This window comes from Phalacrocorax aristotelis, chromosome 6 (genome assembly GCF_949628215.1).
Source record: "Phalacrocorax aristotelis chromosome 6, bGulAri2.1, whole genome shotgun sequence".
Taxonomy (NCBI): domain Eukaryota; kingdom Metazoa; phylum Chordata; class Aves; order Suliformes; family Phalacrocoracidae; genus Phalacrocorax; species Phalacrocorax aristotelis.
The window spans coordinates 10866069-10886943 of NC_134281.1; the positions used below are offsets into that span (position 1 = coordinate 10866069).

Genomic DNA, 20875 nt, shown 5'->3' on the forward strand with positions numbered 1-20875 from the left:
ATGGGCTTGGTGCAGGCTGACTAAAGCAAACTGTCTTGTCATTGTAACCTACATGTGTTACATTAGACTGATCAGGGTATCATCATTCTTCTCTCCCCTAGAATAAAAAAGAAAAAAAGGCAAAAAACGCAATAAAGTTTTCTTCCCTTTTTTTGGTGAAGGTGTTTCTCCGATTATGATAAACGTTATAGATTTGAGACTTACCATCACAAAAGAAATGTTTCATTGACTTGCATGTTAACATATTTGAGGAGGACAATAACTATAAACTTTTCTGAAGAAGTTGTAGGTTTTACCTTAAAATTAAAGCAGAACCCATATCCTTAATAGTACTTTATCAAACAATGGGATTTTCTTATTTTTATAATGATATGCATGCATAGTAGTTCAGATAATCGTAAAATGGATAAACATATTTCTTTAACTAAATACATGTTGACTTCTTTTCAAACTTGATTATTTGTGAAGTTCTGGTAAATAGGTTAAATATAATGAACACCGCTTTCTATGCTTAACTGACCACTATTGATTTTAGGAAATAAATTATTTATTTTACTTTGCTTAAAAGTTTTTGCTACAGAAGTCTTTTTTTTAGAACCTATTGTTGCCGTAAATGTTGCCATTATCATGGCACCTGAAATGTACATAATATATCAATGATTCCAGCACAAAAACACGTGCACTGCAAACTCTCAGATATTAGAAGTATGTTCAGCTTTGAAACTACCATTCAAGCACTCTGATCTGTTCCAGGTGAAAATTAAACATTCCAATAGCTGATGCATGTGTTATAATACTATTGAGAGATTCAGTAAGATGAAACTCACCTACAAAATGGAGGAGAAAAAGAAGGATTGTAGCTGTAACATTTATTTGCACTATACCAGAACTTCTCCAACATGCATGCTGCAAAATACAGACACAAAATATCTGTCTCCCGTATTTGCAAGGAAAGGCTTAAATAGCAGAACAATTTAAAGTTAAGAAGCAAATTTAAAGATGGAGTTTTGCAAACAAAGAAGCATATTTATTTTTACGATTCATTACAAGACCAAAGTCATACGCTGCCATTACTTCTGCAAAATAGACAATATTATATTATGAAGTATTATAAAATTACACAACAGTTGTCAAAATAAGTGAACAAGAACAATGTATCAGAAAATGTACTTTGATTTTTCATTGTATTGTTCAGTTACTTTACTCATCACAAAATAGAGTAATTTGCAATAGGTCTCCCAGTCATTAATCTGAATTAACGAAATTCTGCTGCATTTGTCAGGCTATAATATGCATGAAAAAGAACATGACAAACGAAGCAAACGGCACAGGAAACGTCTAATTGAAAAGGTTAAATTTTTTAATCATGATGGTAAAAAGCTAAGCTGCAGAAAGGTTGTTGAGAACCAAGTGGCTAACACGTAAAAGCTTGTTAAAATAATCCAAAAATGGCTTTCCCTTGTATGGGAAGCTGAGAAAATGTAAACATGGCAGCATAGACACTAAGGGCTTGAATATAAAACGTGGCAAATGCTTCCAAAGATGCAGTTGCATCTATGTTAATATAGGGTAGGTTATATCTTTTTTTTTTTTTGTAGCTTCAGGACTTATTGAGAATATTTTTTATTTGTTCCACCCTTTTTCTGAATATTCCTGGGCCATTCAAACAGAGTTGTCTGACTGTGCTTATATGTAGAGATGGAAAATAGGCAGTACAAGATTTTACATGCCTCTAAAATCTCTTAGATTGAAAGGAAGAGATAGGTTACAAGTCTGGGATTCCTGGTTCATAGTGTATTGCAATCTCTCCTTCAGTACTCAGCTGAACTGTTGCTATGGCTCTTTGCCAGTGTGTCTTCTTCCAGGGGATCTCCAGTGCTTACGGGTGACAAGACACTTTGGTCCAGCCACAAGCCAGCGTCTAAGGTCTCTTTCCAACTTCTGACAGCTCTTAGAGCCTTGGGATTTCAGGGTACTTCACAGGGCAGGCAAGCTTCCACATTGGTTTTTACCAGTTGTATTTTTCCCTTTTCTGGAGAGAAGCAGCTTATTATCATTAACCAGCCCCCCATCTATGGAAATACATATTTATTCCTCCATCCTACTTCTGAACTGGAAGCTTATTTAAAAACAGACAAATCAGGCTTCCTGACTGACATTCCATATGCATATAACATTTTCTTATAGAGCAAAACTGTCTGGGTTTTGAAGGGCACAAATGCCCACACCTCCCATCCCTGCTATTCTGGTATCATTTGTGGAAGAGTGTTGGTTCTGATTCCTTTATGGTGTTTTACATTTGTTGTTGACAGAACTTGATGGTTTTGAAGAATTAAACTGGGGTAGCATACTTCTCACTTTGTGGTAATGACGAAGTTTCCAGCTTCATGCTGTGCCATTCATTCCATTAATATACTAAAAGGTCAGAGTTCTCCTGCATACATTTTTTTTTTTTACTTTTCTGAAAAAGAAATATAGTTTTCACAGAATGGGAGCATTCAACAGCACCACCTTTAACACGTTTGACAATATTAGTGTTCTGTTGAGTCATGTGTCTCCGTTAATTTTCAAAAGCCCTCTGGGTCAATGTCATCCATTAAAAAGCTAAATGGGATGCAGTCGACATCCAGAATGGACAGAACAGTAAGATGCTGTTGGTGGCTGGCTGTGGAGAAAAGGAATTACTTTAATTGCAACAACACTCATTAAGTACTAGATTCAGGTGTTTCCTGAACTGGTGGAATATTAAAATATATTTTTTAAATGAAAGGTTTATTTAATTTGAAAAAATATGTAAAAAAGGAAGCTCGCCCTACCTAATGGGCACTTCATTAAATGTGGAAATCCACTTGATTTACTGATCAATGACTATCTGATGTAGTTATTAGAATTTACTTGCTTAAGATTAGATTAATATGAAGGAATTTTAACACACCTTTGCAAATTCATTACTTCCAATTTATAGAGCTCATCTTCTGATAAATGAAACAAAACCAGCAAAGAAGAAAGGGTTAGTATTTTACTTAAATTAAATGAGAAAACACTGGTTTTCTCTATTGGTGTCATTTATATTCCTAGTGAATATTGAAACTATAATCTAGCCAGCAAGCTAACGTGGTGATGGACTAGAAGTTTAGTCTTTAAGCAAATTCCAATGTTACTGTCATTTAACAGAAGCTATGGTAGAAGTTCCATGTATTTAATGTCAAAACATTGACCAAACAGCACGATATATTCATTACTAAGCTGTTAAAGCTCCAAACTTAGGTCATTTGTATTTTTAGGCTGTTGCAGATGACTGTGTATGGTTTTAATAACCTGCACAAATTTATCATTTGAACATTGATAATGAAAGAAAAATGGGATAGCATTAACAGGTCAAACTTTCAGCTAATGCCAGTCAGCATGATTATACTGTACACACTTGTAATAGCACCTTACACTATCTAAATATCTTGTTTAATAAGTAGAATTCATATCTCCTTTGCTATCTTTGAATCTAATCTAGCACCCATAAACCAGTTTATTTACAGATTTAAGACCTTAAAAGCAGATTCAAGTCTTCCATGTACAGTTGCACTTGTACTTTTTATCATCTATTTTTAGTTACTAATTAATTGAAAAATAATTTCATTAGTTTTTAAGGAGGTGTCTCTGCCTCCATTAGAAGTATGGTGTTTGGCAGACTGGACTTGCTGAAGTGGTTTTCAGGAAGGAAAAATGCATTCTGTAAATATGCTTGTGATTTTCTAAATCTTAGTGCTAGCAAAAAAAGGAAGTTCCAGTAAGGCATACAGTAAATGAAGATATTATGTATTAGGGATGGAATGAATCTGTCACTTTGACAGATTGTGAGGCAAAGAACAGATTAACAGATTACTCATAGTCAGAATGCAGCTCACTGAAAAATGTGCAGGAAATGATAAGTGTTGGTTTGTGCTGATTTAATGATATTTTGAAACTCCAATAACACTCTAGGAGAATAATACAATGCAGCTCATGGCTTGCAGTTTTTTAATCACCAATGTATTTCCAGATTGCCCTTAAATACTTGGGATATTTCTTTTTAAAATGGAGATTTCAATTAATGCAAAGTCATATGGACATGTATATTTATGTTATTTTTCAAGATTTTTATTAAAATGTGCATTCAAAAATCCTTGATTTCTTTGTATAAGTGTACTCTATGTTCTTTTGATAGCATATCATCTTCAGTATACTCACTCAGTTTTCTATTAAAAAGATACTGTTTTCCCACCTTGAGAATAACTGAACAGTTACTGATGTATGAATTAATATTGAATGTTTCTTGGTTTATGACATATTTATGTAAGTACTTCAAGAATTTTCAAAAATCAAAATTGTTTGCAGAATTTTAGATACAATAATGGACAATTTAAAGCTAAGATGACTTCGCAATTATTCCAGACATATATAGTGGCAGGACCTGAAATTTGATTTCAACATTTTCACATATGATAACACAAACACATCTTATTGTTAATAGCCTTCATAAGTCCTTACTTCACTACTGAAACTGTTGTTGAAGGGTTTATTTCTATGGAAATGCTTATATTAAAAAAACTCTCCCATGATGCATACATCATTCATACATTACAAAGCAGAGCTCAAATAGGTGTGTATAGGTAATCTGATTTAAGTTAATGAAGTTGCACACCTGTGTGAAGTTCAGCAGATATGTAAATAATGTAAAATTCAGCTCCGCTAATCTAGAGGAGCCTAAGAATACATGCTCCAAAAAAGTTGTAGCAGGGAATGGGCGAGGGGTGTTACAAAGCTATGTGACTTTTTGTTGATTTATGGATGAACTGAACTAGTCACTAACAACCTTCCTTAAACAGATCTAATTAAGAATCCAAACACATGAGAAAAATAGGTCTTCATCTTAGCAGAACTGAATATTTAGGCTATACTGAACTATACTTGTGATACGAGCTGGCACTTTGCATTCAGTGGGTCATGGTAAGGTATTACTTATTCACTTGGAACATTTGCAGCAGAATTTTCTTCATGTGGTATTAAATATTACTCATACAACAGAAGTATATGCTGAGATTTTAGTTGATAGTTGCACAAGATGTCAAGAATTGGTCCTTTTTTCCTTAAAATATTGTTATACTCTTGATTCGTACATTGGCATTCTCTGACCCTCCACAGAACTAGTCGAATTATCCACTGTAAAAAATAATTCAGCAAATGTGCTCCTCTTATTATCACTCAGGCATGAGCCAGTTCTCCTCTAGTATTCATAAAGATCTGCTAAGTAGTTCACGCAGTTAAATATAATCTCTTGTGTTCTTTATTGATTGTACTCCTCAAATGCTTAATAGTCTGTCAGTCTGATGTGCTCTTAATGATACAAAACTGATGTTGTTTTTTCATTCCCTGATTTGATACAATGTAGCCCTTGCCTTACATTTTTAAGTATACTGCCAGGCTGACCGAATAATTTGAATGTTCCTTTTAATTCCTGCATAGATTGTTGGACAAAACCCTACCAAAACTTTGATGATTTTATTTTTTTAATAATGCGGATTAAATTATTCCATTGATTTAAATAATATAAATAAAATCTGTTCCAAAAGAAATGTGATTAATTATGCTATCTCAGTTCACAGCAATGTTAAAAATTTTTATACTGAATGATTTGCCATTTTCTCAGTCCAGCCAGTAGGATAGGCTAAAAAGCAAAAATACTTTGAATTTTTACAGATATCAAAGTTGTTCAGTAAGATATAAATCAAAACCCTCTGATTCTTTGGATTTCTGTTGAGGATAAAAATTTTGATACATTGTCATTGATATGTGCTACTTAATAAAGCATCACTAATTCTCTCAACAGATTTTACTGATGGATGCCATTTTCTGAAAATTTAATGTATTAAAATAAAACTGAAACTTATGTTCATAAGTCCAAAATATTCTTTTGTTTTCCATAACAATTCAGCAATCATGTGATATTTCAATATGCAACAACCATTTTCAGAAAGTACTTTTTAAGAAAAGACCATAATATAACAAGATATTTTGGTATGGGGAGTAGCTTTCAGAAAAATGAATTTCAGTGCAGTCACTAAAGGTGCATGATGCTTTGAATGTGTGTGGAAGCTATTCCGAGCCTTCATATGACACAACTCACAATGTCAGAAGACAGTACTTGGCATTCCACATCCTTATCGGGAAAGCTCTACATAGTTTATTGCATGTCGATTGTATTAATTGCAGCTGGAGGCATTGATAGCATAAATAGAGTGCCTTTAATTAGTCAGAATGCATGATTAGCTTTTCTGTTTTAAGGAGATAAACTAGCTTCTTAAAGAAGTTCCCAAAAATAATACTTTTTATTCAGTCAGAATAAAAACACAATAAATGGGAACACAGGCCACAGTCTGCATTTCTCAGAATATTGCTGGTTGTCTCCATGCTGGGCTCTACTTTCAGGCAAGGTCTACAAATTTTTAGGATTTTTTTTTAATTAACTCTCATACGCTCTCTCTCACACACATGCTTTAGCTGCTTCCTAAAAGCAACTGCAGATTTCATTGTGGAAAAGTCTGTCTTGACTGCTAGACTACAGCACCTATTAGAATTGCCACTGCAGCTCCGCTTTTCAGAGGTTTATCAATCAACTGTCAATATTTACTCTCTACTGCAGTTTTTCCAAGAAGATTTCAGCACTCATGAGATATTTTTTCCCCCCCAAGGTTTTAGAAAAAGTTCATTTAGACATGGTTAAGTAACACATAGAAGTAATAAACCAGTTTTTAATATATATTATGTAAAATGTTTCACCTTTAAAAGTAATATTAAGTCAACAATGAATCCTTCATACTGTAGTGTTTTGATTACTTGTCTTGCTGGGAGGGGTTTGAACAGCAAAACTATTAGGTTTTTGTGGACATTGAGAGAAAAAAACATGAACTGAACGTAGACTGACTTACTAGGAAATACTAAACACTCGAACACATCTCTTGTTGCCTCTGTCAGAAATAAACAGTCCTTTGCCTCCCTTTAGAACCATCAAAATTGCTATATCTTACACTTGCACCTACTAGAGAAAATAATAATTCATCTAGTAAACCAGATGCATCAAAATAAATATAAAGATGAAACTGAAAAAGTCCTTTACATAAGAATTTACTTCAGTAAATGAAGGACAAAACCAAAGACAAAATCATCCAGCTACTCATAGATCATCCCATCTCTGATTTCTCAGACTTGATCTTTCAGGAAGACATTCCAGAGATGAGACCTCAAACTAAAATTCATAAATTTCCTGAGTAATAAGAACTATTAGTTTAACAGAAATGCTGGTTCAATGATATATGATTACCTTCCTCCCTCAATGTTCTCTAAATGAATTGTCTCTTTCTTTTCCATTGGAGGTAATTGCCTTATTATCTTTCTTTCCTTCTTACTAACATCCTCTCCACTCTCTAGGTACCAGCTATTTATTTTCTTCAGAAAGTCTCTGATACATATTTTATATGAAAAACACGTATCTCCAAACTCTTCTGTTTTGTGCAATACCTGAAGAACTGCATATATACTCTAAAGCTTCTTTACTTCTCTGACTACATTTGCTGGTCTGACTGAGATAATTCTCTTTAGAAGCAAGCACTGTCTCTCCTCTGTCCTTGCACCACTTTTGCTTCAGCAGTCTTCCTAGCAGAAATATTCTAGTTCCCTGGATCTCAAACATCACTGTCTTTTAAAAAAGCTGTAGTGAATTTAGATGAAAGGGTAGCTTGGGAAGCAGAGATGTAGATTAGCACTAAGAGTTTTTCCCTACCTTCTCTAAAATTGCCACAGTTTCTCCAAGAGATTGCCTTTGCTGACATTGTGTTTCAGCGCGATTGTAGAGAATCAGATACATGATAATTCTTCATGCTGTCTGACCACATCGTATGTGCATAGTCAGATTCTAGTGTTAGGCTTATGTTGGCAGATTCTGAGGCAGCACAAACCACACATGCAAGTGGCAGAAATGGAAAACGTATTCTACCATGCCACTGGATATCATAGCATATATTTAACTGTTATTCCTAAAAACCTTTGAAGCTTTGTTGTAAAAAAAGAGCCTTTGGCTGAATTCAGGGAGTACAAATATGGTGAGCAAAGACAGAGCGCTAATAATGAGATGTCTAGGCAAGTATATAGCTGTGTGGATTAGTCGTACCAGTTCTCACTGGCCTTAGCTGAACAGCAGAAGAGGAGAAGGATTGGTTGTGAAGTTGGCCATATATGTGAAAATAATATGATGGTATAAAAAAATTTTGAAGTATGTTTTTTACATATTGAAATGATGGAAAATTCAATATCTCTTCCTTTAAATGTGCTATACTACTTGCTGGATTTCTACACCAGCAGTTCTGTTTCCTGAGGCAGAAAATTAGTTTTTTCCATTTTGACTGCAAACAGATAGGTGGTTGTCCCCTGATTCACCCCAGATTATGCATACATGCCAACAGGAGATGATGTGGAATCAATAACAAGTCTAGAAGTAGCAGAAAAACGAAGGAAAAAAAAAAGCAATTGGCATATTTTAGTAATTATAACACATGACTGAGCCTTGCCAGATTTCTGTGTCAGAAGCAAATCTTACATGAGATCATCAAGGCTTTTCAGAAAGTAGAAGTATATTACCTGTTTACTTGGTGTTGGACAATTGAGTTGAGACAACTACAGTCTGGCAATGTAAAGAAATCTGTCAAACTCCGGAAAATTTCATCCCTTCTAGGAGGAAGCTATGGATGTTGGAGTTACCTCCTCAGCTGTGGCTGATCTTCCTGGCCTCTAGCACAAGTTTGCATGCATGATGTTTTTGTGCCAGCTGTTGGAACATCCATGGCCAGACATAAGCTGAATCAACCCCAAACCAAGTTTAATTTACTTCATAGGGATGCACTGTTCCCACCAGCATGAAGTAAACATAGGACAATTTAAAGACCCCTTTTCCCTTCCATTCCCCTTGCCTTGCAGTGAAACAGGTTGGTCAAAAAGGATGGATCTGGTTCTATCAAAATGAGATGACTTACTGAGGTCCCTTTAATTCTGTGTTCTAGTGTTAACTTGCAGTTATTCAGTCTAGTTAGTGACTATATGGAAGCTTTAATGTATTACAGCTCTTTGCTGCTGAAAAGGAGATGGGAACTTAAGGAAGCATCAGCTACGCACAGTGTAGAGAGATTAGTTTCATATATGAAAAGAATTACAAGATGTGATTACCTGCACAAGGAATGTCTGAAGTTTGTGACTTAGATGTGTCCTTCCAGGGCTATCTTTCTCTGACTGATAGTGTAATGTGAGTGACCTCTTATTCTTGTGTTTCCTACTCACTTTTTCAGTGAACAAGTCTGCAGTTCAGTTTGCAGTAAAAAATAACAATAAAAATGACTGCTCTGTTTTCCTTTCTTTGAGCTGTAATAATCAAAAACAGTGTATCATAAAGTGGTGCATGTGAAATGAACATTGAACTTTGCATGAATGTATGATAATGTGAAAATAATCTTTAAAAGCTATCACAAAGTAGTTCAGGAGAGGCAAAAATTGCCCATTAATTGAACAGGTGACGAAGGTCTGTACTCTCTCCTCTGTGATAAAGATCCCATCAAAACTTTTTTTTAATAGAAGCAAAATAGATATGTGACAGCTATGATGAGTCCTCTGCATAGTCTTAGCAGTAGCTAAAATAATGTTATGTTCAATAAATTTTTTATTTATAACATATAACGTTTTATAGCAATAAAAAATTGTTACAATTGTTTATAAGTTTTTTCAATATCAACAATTCTATCAACAAAAAGATCCTGACTTAATCTAATGCTTCCTTCTAAAAAACACTAGAAAATTGTTAGTAGGTTCTTAGCTCTGATCACTCATTCCATCCATTTTCAATAAATATTGAAAATTTTTAAAGGTAAATTAAACTGGAAAGATTCAATTATTTAATACAAATCAGCTGTCCCACAGTTTACGAGCACTGAGTTGGTATAGCTCTATTGGTGGCATCCATCTCATGACTAAGCTCAGCTCTAACTCACCAGCCATCCAGGCTGCGAAAGATACAGCACTTGCTGTGTCTCCCTATTACAGGGGGCTCCAGGCAGTGCCAAGTGAGGGGTAAGCAAACACATCTCTTGTGATTGTCCTTAAGCCTTTTTCCTCTAGAGAGGGTAAGGATTTTTAATCAAATTGATCTCCACAGTCTCTCATCAAACACAGGTTGTTCATCTCACGTCTTTAGTCCTCAAAAAATATTCTCAAAATAGGCTTTCAAAGTATAGCTCTGTGGATTATGGGTCACACCTCATGTACACCTTTTGCTGAGAGAGCAATACCAGCTGAAATCTGCGAAGCAAACCTGACTTAAAACACAGATCTGTAGTGTGAACAGAACAGGTGAAAAGGCAAAGGAAGGAAGAAGCCTTAACGTTTAAGAACTGTATTAACTCTAAAGTTTATTTTTATAATAAAAACCAGCTTGATTTTGTTTTATCATGCTCAACAATCTGCAATTTCCTTTGAAATTTTTTTTAATAATCAATAGAATTAGAACAAATAGGAACACAAACTGTGCTTTTTTGAATGCTATTTTGATTTGTATTTTTCAGGGACTGGTTGAACGTGTACAGTCCCCCCATCATTCCTGGAAGCCAACAACTGGAAGAGCACACTAAGTCTTCAACAAATCAGAGTATTCCAGGTAGGAATTTATGAAGACAATGAAAAGGACCTGGTTAGAAAGACGTTTCTAAATGCTGTTTCTGTAGTCCTGGTGCTGCTTTTTCATAGTTTTCTATACTGCTACAGTTTGGTTCCAAGTTCTCTTATTTGTTATTCTTAGCTCAAGCTAGCAGAGTTTTGCATGCAGTATTATTTGCCTCTGATAGAAGAATAACTTATGTAGTTGCAGTTCCCTAATGTTTTGGCTTGATATGGATTAACTCATACAAAACACATCTTATTTGCTTTAAATAAGGAATTTATGCTAGTAGGGATGGCAAGCCTATGAAAGAAAGAACACAAAGACTGAACATTCTTATTCAGAAGCACAACTACACTTACGTAAATGATACTTCTGAAGAAAAATTTCAGATTTAGCCTTAAATAAAATCTCAGCATGATATCCTGAGTGAAGACTCTTGTCACCACCTGAAGTGTTACAGGTTTTTGTTTATTAATGGTGTTTGCTTAGGGAATGGCAAAAAACTGGAAAGTCAACAACAATAGAATAAAACAAATACCTTGTTTTCTTCAAACGCCCTTTTTCTTTTCTGTTTTCTTAGGAAACAGGGTAAATATCCACATTTTTCTTTAAGTCTGGGGAATTCAATGTGAAATCTCATAAATCTGACCTGTGTATTATGGCTGCCCAAGGGATGAAGATGTCTCAGTGATTTACTGTCTAAAATAGAGTATGCCCCTGAAATTGGGAATATTTTCATAGATGTATATTTGTAATTGTTCATGACAGCAAAACAGAATTTCACTGTCAGGAAGGGGCCTTACTTTGAAGAATCAAATAATATGTTTTGTTAAGGGTCCTCAGTAAGCCAAAGAGAATTGGACAGTAATCCTTGAGTTAAAGGTATGTTGGATATAAATTTGTGATAGGTCTCTGAGAAGTTTTTTATGCTAGTGTTATGAAATCCAAGGCTTGCTGCAGTAAAGCTAGAATTTCTGTAAATTTTAAAAATTGGATTATTATCTTTAAAAAGCTTTTAAAAAGATACATACTTGGCAATTTCTTGTATTCCTCCTGCTATTCACGCTAGAATTCTAAACTGTTTTGTAAATTGTTCCTAAACTCTTTTTCCTTTATGCTGGAATATTTTATATTATGTCTCCATGATTGCACATTTGGAGAACAGAAAATCTCTATATACCATAGCTTTTTATTTTGTTTTATTATTTTTGTTACTTTATTCAATCACATAAAATTCTGACTCATGTATATGTATGGTATTTGAAATTCTGATAACTTCACACAGAAACTTTTCTATCTTCAAATACTCCAAAAAAACTGCCATAGTGTTGAAGTGATCAAGCTTTGTTTCCCCAAGAAGTTGGAGGAAAAAAAAGAGAACAAAGGCACTCCATGACCTTCCCCCCCCAAACAGGACAGTTTGGATTTTTTTCTGAACTACTAGACACACATCCCTATTAAAGTAGCAGAGAAGCAGAGTAATCATAGCAGCTCTCAGTAGGGGAGGCCTGAGTGGTAAAGTAAGGGGGTACCTGTACAATATATAGCATCTTCAAGCAACTCCAAACCTCCCTTTCTGATTGCTTGCAGTCCTTGGAAAATAATGTCCTTGCACTATATTGAGAAAAACTGACATGGTTTTGCTCACATAAAAGATATGCTTAAGTTAAACACAGATCTTTGGACATCGTATGGTGGTGTGTGAAAATGCAGTGCCATGTAATACATGCTTATCAGATCAGATTGTACCCATCAAACGTTAGAATCTGTGTGTTCTAGGTACCTTGGTTTAAAAAAATCTTGATGGACCATGGTAAGTAGGTGAAGTACCATTTTTAAAAGAGATGCTAAATAGGTCTTGTCCTGTGATACATCTCTAGCACTTCGGAAAAAACTTTTTTTTCATTAGTCACTTCACTTGAGATTAGTTATTTGTGTGACAAAAGAACTGTTTTATTACTGACAATCAAGTACAAGATCTGATCAATAAACTGAATGCTCAAATTTGTTCCAGAAAATTCTGCTGCCCTACTCACTTTTTTTTTTGAAGTATCACCTTAGAAAATTAGTTATGTCTCATGTTGGGAAGTGACTTAAGTGTCACAAGGTTATTTTGCGTGTGTGCAGTTTTCCAGTATTCCAGGTATCACAGGATAACAAAAGCATATTATCAGTACTGAAAATCTGCAGATTCAAGATATTAATTTTATCTAAAAGCATCCTTAAAGAAAAATACATAGTGTAGCATTAGTATATTTACAAAAATTCTTTACTTCTTATATTTAGAAAAAATCTTTAAGTTGGGGCACAACTTTGGGGAAAAAAAGGTGATTCTTCTGTAAGAAAGCATTTTACTCTTTAGTTCATTTCTTAATATTTGCAGCATCCATAGTACATAGTTAAATAGGGTGATGTAATGAGTAGTAGTCTGCTATTCAACAGGTTTCACAAGACAATCAAGAGGAAAATTTAGAGTCATAAATATGATAAATTTCCATAGATTTTTCCCTTATCGGGCATTGGTATTTCTGATTCAAAGACAATTTCATTTATCTTGACAGAACAAGTCATACAAGGAAGATTCCACAGTAAGGGACAAAGGCAGAGTCATAAATTCTCTGGAACTTACTTTATTGTATCTCGTTATTTGTCTTAAGATAGTGCTCTAGGAACCACAGCACTAAACAGTCTTCTTTCTTGGACTACAGCTGTTGTCAATAGTCATATGGTAACCCTGCAGTACATAATTACAGTATAGATTTGAGCACTGTAGTTCAATGTTCAAGGATCATATCAGAGAAAATATTAGTGTTCTTTTCATCATCCCTTCTGCTGACAGCCAATGGTTAATTTTATAGTGATTTAAGAACAAAAACTTTGATTTTCCTTTCACCATCATATTCAAATTAAACTGCCAAGGGCTTTTTTCATGCAATCCTGGGCAACTTTAACCTCACAACTGTGGATGGTGGCAGCATAAACAGCTATGAAAATTTTCTTTGAAAGTGATTTGTTTATCACTTAATTTGGCCATGGACACTTAATTCCTACATACATCAGGTTGCAGACAACATGCCATTTGAAAGTAGAAAGATGCCTTCTATCACAACCATTACACATTAATTGAGTCTTGTAGAAGAATATCACTTAATTTAATTAGTACTTCTTTTTAGGAAGTAGAAGAACAGAATTGAGGCTTTCGTATGGTTTTTTAATCTGTTCAAAACTGAATACTCCATGCTGCCATTGGAAATCCATTGCAACATCTAGAAATACCTTAAAATGCATTTGGGGATATTGTGAAATGCTGAAAGAAAGGAGCCTAACTTCCAAAACAAGATACATCTCAAAAGCTAAGTTCTCTTCTTGTTTACATGAAAATACATGCAGGGAATTATTGCTATAGAGGTGTAAATCTTGCTAGTCCTGGATGGAATCTAATTCTGGTTTGGTATGAATTTAAGGCATACAGGGAAAGAGGTACACACCCCTGATGAGTCTGAAGAATTTCTTATTCCTAAATCAAACCAGGGAGTGTACTGAGAGGCCAGTTCCTGGGTAGAGAGGGAAGGAGATTTAAGCTTAGAGAAGAAAAGAGAATCATTTTGAAGAGAAGCATAGGCAGGGAAAAGCAAAATAATAAAAGAAAGAATTCAATGGAAATAACGATGTGGTTCCAGGTGAAAATGTAAGGCTATGTGAGAAAACAAGGCATGAATACCATTTGCTTGTTTCCTGTGATGTGACGTGTAAAGACATTCAGTTCTACACCTTCCTTCTGTGCTGCATAGTTTTTTCCCAAGAGCTATCCAAACAAAATATCTCAGTTAACCTCATTTAACTTAACCAGGCCTGATGAAGTACCCACAGCAAGGAGGGCAACAATTTAGCTTCACCTTTTTACCTTTGGTTACAGTAAGAGACAGTTTCTTTCTGATGGCATTTGTTAATGGTACTGAGGAATCAAAAATGAACTCTCTTCCCAAATGATAAAGTGCACACTTCTTCTGTAGGCATTAAATGCACCAACCTACTTTCTGGTTTCTAGATAATGTAACCTACATATCGTTGTGTGATCCTGGCTGTAAATAGATTCTGAGCGTTGTGAAACTGCTGCTGTTAACGTAACAGGCCGTTACTTATTATGAAGTGTTAGGGCATACAAAGCATTCAGTTTGTATTAGCAGTCTGAGAACGAGATGAACATTTGTGATGAAATTTGAGATACAGATTGCGTTCAGCTGTGCATTATGTCCTATCAAAAAGCTGTAGATCATATAACTTACATTTAGCTTATATAAAAGATAAACAGGTTTAGAAAAGGAGCTACAGTATATAAAGCATCTGTAATAAATGTCTGTATGGCTTTATCAGTGTATTTTAGGCGAAGGATTCATTTCTTTTACCTGAAAACGTTCTTGCATTTTACATAACTTCAGACAACCTAGATTTAAAATTTTTATTGTCTGAAAGAATCTGATTTTGTCTCTGATACCGATAGCTCTTTTGTACAGACTCACCTATACGGGACATTTAGGTGGCATATTGGACACCACACATTCAAATCCTTTCATTTTTACAGGCCTTAAGTGTACACTGACCGGCTCCGTTCATACTAAAACATTATTGTTTAAGAAAAATATCATTTAGGAATACTTTGATCCACTATCAGTAAAGGTACTTCTGGTGAACTGCTCCATTGGACTTCGTAAAGTCCAGTTGTTAAGCAAACTCTGACTGACATAATTTTACCTCAACTAAATACAAGTCTTCAGAAATACAATAAAAATGTGAATTGCTGTTATCTTGAATGTAACAATTCAGAAGTCAAAAGATGATAGACTTTAAAGAAAAACTGTGCCACATCTGACAGACAGGTATTCCCATGTTACTGTCTAAGTGAATGATTTATTCTTACTTTTCACACTTAATGCAGGTGAAGATGACCTCAATGCTGAAGAAGATGAGGAAATGTTGACTCTTTTGTATGATCCATGTCTGAACTGTTACTTTGATCCAAATTCTGGGAAGTACTATGAACTGGCATAGTCAGATCATAGGAGAATATCATTTTGTACTCAGAGTAAATTTATCTTTTAACTGTTTGTAAAGTGTGACTGAGCTGTATAATTTATCATGTAACTTAAAACTTGAATTAACCAATAGTTTTGAAATTGAATATATTTTGTAAATAGTGTCTTATTTTTATAGTTTTATATTAAGTTGTAATGCAGTGGAAAAATCACATAACATAAAAGTTCCTTGTGACTACAACATTTATTTGTTAGTTTAATTTATTTCCAATATTCAAAGGTTCTATATGGAAACAAATTAAGTTCAGTCAAGAGGGTTTGTGTTGTTCATCTGTAAATTATGGTTTTACTCAAATAAAATTAATTTTTTCATTACTTGCTTACTGTAGATTTTTAATTTGTTCTGAGCTACCTTATTCTTTGTACTCTAAGGTATTCGGTGTGTTGTTCAAAGGCCACCGTTTCATAAGCTCATTCTCTCCCTTTAGTCATCAGAGAAAGCAGTATTTCCCTCATCTTCATGAAATTCTCTACTGTTGCATATTACAGTAATGGGATGATGTCAAAGCTTAGTCTGGTACAGCGTGTACCATGCAATGCACTTTAAGGTGTGTGCAAGGGCAGTTTATAGATGTAGACCACAACGAGTAAATATGGCAGGCTCTGAGAGTTCCGGCTACTGTCTACTGTACTGATGTAGTTTAACATAGGACTGCAGAGCAGTAAGAGTGATTGCTTCAGCACTCAAAAACTGGAGCCTTGTTTCATGTAGGGCGAGAAGGTTTCTATATGATTCATATGGGAAGCCGTGCTCAGAGTCCAGGTCTTACATGTTTGTATTAGTTTTTCCATTATGCCTTGCAATAAAAGAGTGTAATTTATTTAACACATTTGATGGGGTTTCCGTGCAGTTTTCAGTGAGGGTCCTAACGTTCCAACGTAGAGATTTAAATTGCCTGCATCACTGCGCAATTTTTTTTTCTATGGTACATAAAATATCCCTATTGACCATGGAGAAAGACTATAGATATAAACCAGACCATACATGGCCTTTGAAAATGAAATCATTATATGAAATGAATAAAATACTGTGCATGGAGACATGTCAAGCTCTGTCTGCTCGGAAAACTAGTTAACCTGATCCTGATGTTTCTGCATTGCCATGGCTGCTACTTGGCTCCAAACAGTGCCCAGAGCAAGGGAGATCCTGCAACACCGTGCAGTTCTTCTCACTACTAGTGTTCCACCAACCAATGCGACACTTTCTCAAAGGGTAAATAAATCATTTTAAAAATCAGCTGTCTGGTATTGAAGAAAAGCGGTGGGGCAGGGCTTGCCCATGAAACAAGAAGTCCAGCCGGCTGTGTTGTAATGGACTTGAGTTAGTGGAGAAGCTTTGGATTCCCACCGGTTCAGTTCATAATGGTTTTCTGGAGAAAGTTGAAGGGAGTGTCAAAATCACATGGCAGAAGTGATCTGTAGACATTTCTGGTGATTCTTGTTCTAAGTTTCTACTTGATAATATCCAGTGCTATTTCACTGTAATTATCTGCAAGCTGATTACTCAGTGAATTTTTAAGAATAATGTATTTGAATGTCATAAAGTGAGCTTAGTAAGCTCACTGGCAAGTGATTTAAAATGATATGTCTGTAAATTATTTGTAATTATGGATCCCATTTAATGAATATCCTAGAATCAGTTGAAAATGCAGTTGTTAACAGTGGCTTGGCATAAGATCAGACTGTGTATTTGGCTTCTGTGGCAGGTACAAACATATCATCACAAATTGATTCAAGTAAGAGTAGCACTGAAATCCACAGGATGACAGATACTGTGCTGAGATAATTTACTTACCCTGCCGTAGCCTGTTTCTCCCAGAAAGATTTGTACCTGTTCTTGCTAATGCCATAATCAGTTTAAAAGTTCAATGAAATCATAATTTTGACCTTCAAAAATCAGATGCTAGCTTGTACATGCTTGTGCATATTTAACCACTTTCTTTTTAGCATCATTTAGTGACCAGGACCATGCTCCCTGTAGCTGACAGGGAAGGGGCTATTTAAAATGTATTGTCAATTTTCCTTTCATAGCCCCATGTCTCATAGGAGTGGTTGGATGCCCTAAGGCACCACAGTGAATCCAGACTGGGTCACTGATGCTACCAAGATAACCGCTGTCTTTGGAAAAAAAGAAAAAAAAACACACAGCAAAAAACTGGCCGCAAACTGGCATGTCCTATTTATGAGTCAGAAGCCTGCAAAGGACCAACAGGTTGTCTGCCAGTGCCTGTCCAGGTAGATATGCTTGTTCAGGCTTCACAGCAGGCAATCGCTAACATATCACCTATAAAAGTGTACCAATGGCCATCCAAAGCTCTGGCAAAAGGGAGTCCTTGGAGACTCCACACTCTTACCCCACCTTTAATGGGATAAGGGAGGCAGGCGGGTAGCGATGCTAGGTTCAGGGTGAGTCTGTTGTTCCAGACAGGTCCATAGGCAAGCCCAGATGCACTCTGTGTTCCTGTCATTAGCACAGCAGTATTTTATAGGTAAGTCCTGCTTTTCAAAATCAGCAGTTTGGGTTCCTTGCCCTTTGTGTTCTAGTTAGCAGCTTTATGTCTTCAGCATCCATGGGGATTGATTACCATGATGCTGTGAACAACACCTGTGAGCTGAGTGGCACGAAAGGCTTAGCTACAAGGACTGTAAGTTTTGCTCACAGTGTTTCTTAATCATCATGCTGTGAACCTAGAACTAAAGCACTGCTGGCACACAGCATGCTTTTTGTTTAACCAATTTGTCAAAGCCAGCCTTTATGGCAAGTGATGAAGAACACAGAGGTTTGCTGCTAGCAGTCCTGTGTAAAGTTTTAGTCCATGCGAATCACATAGTTCTCACCAGAGTGTGCTTTCCACAGATAAAAAGACCTGTGTCTGGGCATAAAGTTTCAGGTTAATGAAACTGTCTGCAGGGATTTATTTCTACAGACCCAGCATCAGTTACGATTTTTGAGAACATTTTGAAATGCAGTAAATTTTAGAAAGGCTTCATTAATGTTTCTTAGATGTGCATTGAAAATAGGGGAATTGAAGATAACTTGGTAGAGCTGCTGGAGTCAGCAGATCACACATCAATCAATTGGTCTCTCAGGCCTTTCTATGTTCCTTACATACATGAGGTGTGACAGGCATCTCTGCTTTGGTTCCAGTTCCTAAAAAACACCGTCAACCAGCTTTCAGGTAGTTGAGGGGGAAGAAGAAATCTTTAAAACACTTTTTAGCCACAGCCCAGAACCATGTGTTTCTATGCCACTGCAATGATTCTGCACATTTCTCTCATTCTTTTTGCCTTAGGTCCATCTACCAAGGTTTTCTTCAAAGCCCAACCAAATAACCGAGTTTCAGCCTTTAGATCTCCGTGGGCTGCAGCAGCATTGAGTTCCAGGTCACAGACAACCTGGTACGTGTGAGCCATGAACTCCTCCAAGCAGCTGCTAGGACTTTGTAATCTTCAATCTTGCAGTGCTGTCACTTGTACCCAAGTGCTGGGTGTACGCGTGAGCCTCATTATGCCAAGCAAAGAACACACTCTGTCCTAAGGAGCTTACAGTAGGACATCAATATTGATTTTTCCTCTCTGCCGCTGTGGTTACCAGGTAAGAAAACACGAAAAGTCATGGTTTATTATTCACATACCCTTCAGCCATAAAGCGTTCCATTTAGGGGCACATCCTCTAACTTTCAGTCAAATAGCAAGGCTGCACGGGCTGAAAAACCCTTGAAAATAATTTTGCATAATGCGTTTCATATTCAAGTTTTTTTTCCATGGTATTTCTTTATTTTAGAAAAGGGCTTATTTTTTTAAGCAAAGGGCTACATGTAAAATGAAAAGACAATCCAGCCTGTCTTTTCTATGTGGTATTGCTGATAATCACCACTTTTCTCATGGTTACTATAGTAACTTGGCATCCTTATCTGCCACCTTTTTTGGCACCTTGAAAAAAGCTATTTAAATTCAGTTCCCTGATAAACTGAAAGCTTGGCTTCGAGATACCCATGGGGGTATGTAAGTGTAACAACAATACTTGTCATTTTTTCTTATTCAGTCTTTAACTAGCTTGTTAGCAGCTTGTACAGGCAGGTCTAACTGTGATGTTTTGGGATCCTGCTGTAGGCATATAACCAGCACAAATGTGAATGCCCTGGATAAAACCCCAGAAACAGTCATGAGCTCCCAAGGGGTCACATGCAGCAGCCCACAATGCGAAGACCTGAGCAGGATTTTGCTCTTTCATGCAACTCTAAAAGCAGTTCTGTTTCCAAGCTTGACAGTCTTCCAGAGGAAAAATAATCTGTGGACATTAAACTACATGGTAAGAATTATTATGAAGGTTCCTGTGGTAAATCAGTGGTGAATCAACAACCTTGTGATGCTTTTAATCCCATTCCAAGTGTGTGCCATCCAGTCTGCATGGCAGATGAGAGTGAATCTAGGCTGGGGATGCTGCAAAGCACTGCCGAGGGACATTTTTGGAGGTGAGCTCAAGGCCAGTGCAAACACCAGGTACCCCAGCTGAGCACAGCTCCCCAGCAGTTCCACCTCTTTTTTGTGCTTTAAGGGCACCAAAATGGTGCTCGTGATACAGGTTGTTTTTCTAGTTTTGTCAAGATGTGGCCCAGATACATCCCTCTGCTCATGCAGCCCCTGTGCTGGTGGCCTTAAACCACTCTGCACATGAGTACCCTCATCACAGGAAGAGAAAAGGAGATGTCAACACCTGAAGAGCTGGTGCTAGCTCCTGGCCATCGGGCACAATGGTCTGGTGTGTCTGCAGAAGGGCTGAATACTTGCTGAAGCCAGAGAATTTGGTGATCCACCCCTGCAGCTGTGGCCTCTTCAGCTGATCACAGGCTTTCTCCTTTGTTGTCATGTTCTTTTGCCCAGAGTTCTGAAGAGCAAACAGGTTTGAAAGGTGTGTGGCTGCAAAACAACAGAGGAAAAATGCTATCAATGGCCATTAAATAAAAAGCAACTTTATTTTTGCAGGGTGGCTGGAGTGCTTCTGGGGACTGAGAGCATGTCCTTATCCCAGTCCTTACAGATATCCTTCCCT

At 36.3% G+C, this 20875-nt stretch overlaps 1 protein-coding gene across 2 annotated transcripts in view; it reads left to right on the forward strand.

Moving 5' to 3' along the window:
* The window catches only part of CFAP20DC (CFAP20 domain containing), an 86315-nt gene extending 70178 nt beyond the window's left edge, over positions 1-16137 (forward strand). For both annotated transcript variants that reach the window (XM_075095831.1, XM_075095833.1), the window contains exons 16-17: positions 10635-10726; positions 15666-16137. In XM_075095831.1, the coding sequence (XP_074951932.1) occupies positions 10635-10726; positions 15666-15778 (205 nt within the window). In that variant the 3' untranslated portion in view covers positions 15779-16137. The remainder of the gene's footprint in view (positions 1-10634; positions 10727-15665) is intronic.
* The last annotated feature ends 4738 nt before the right edge of the window (positions 16138-20875 follow it).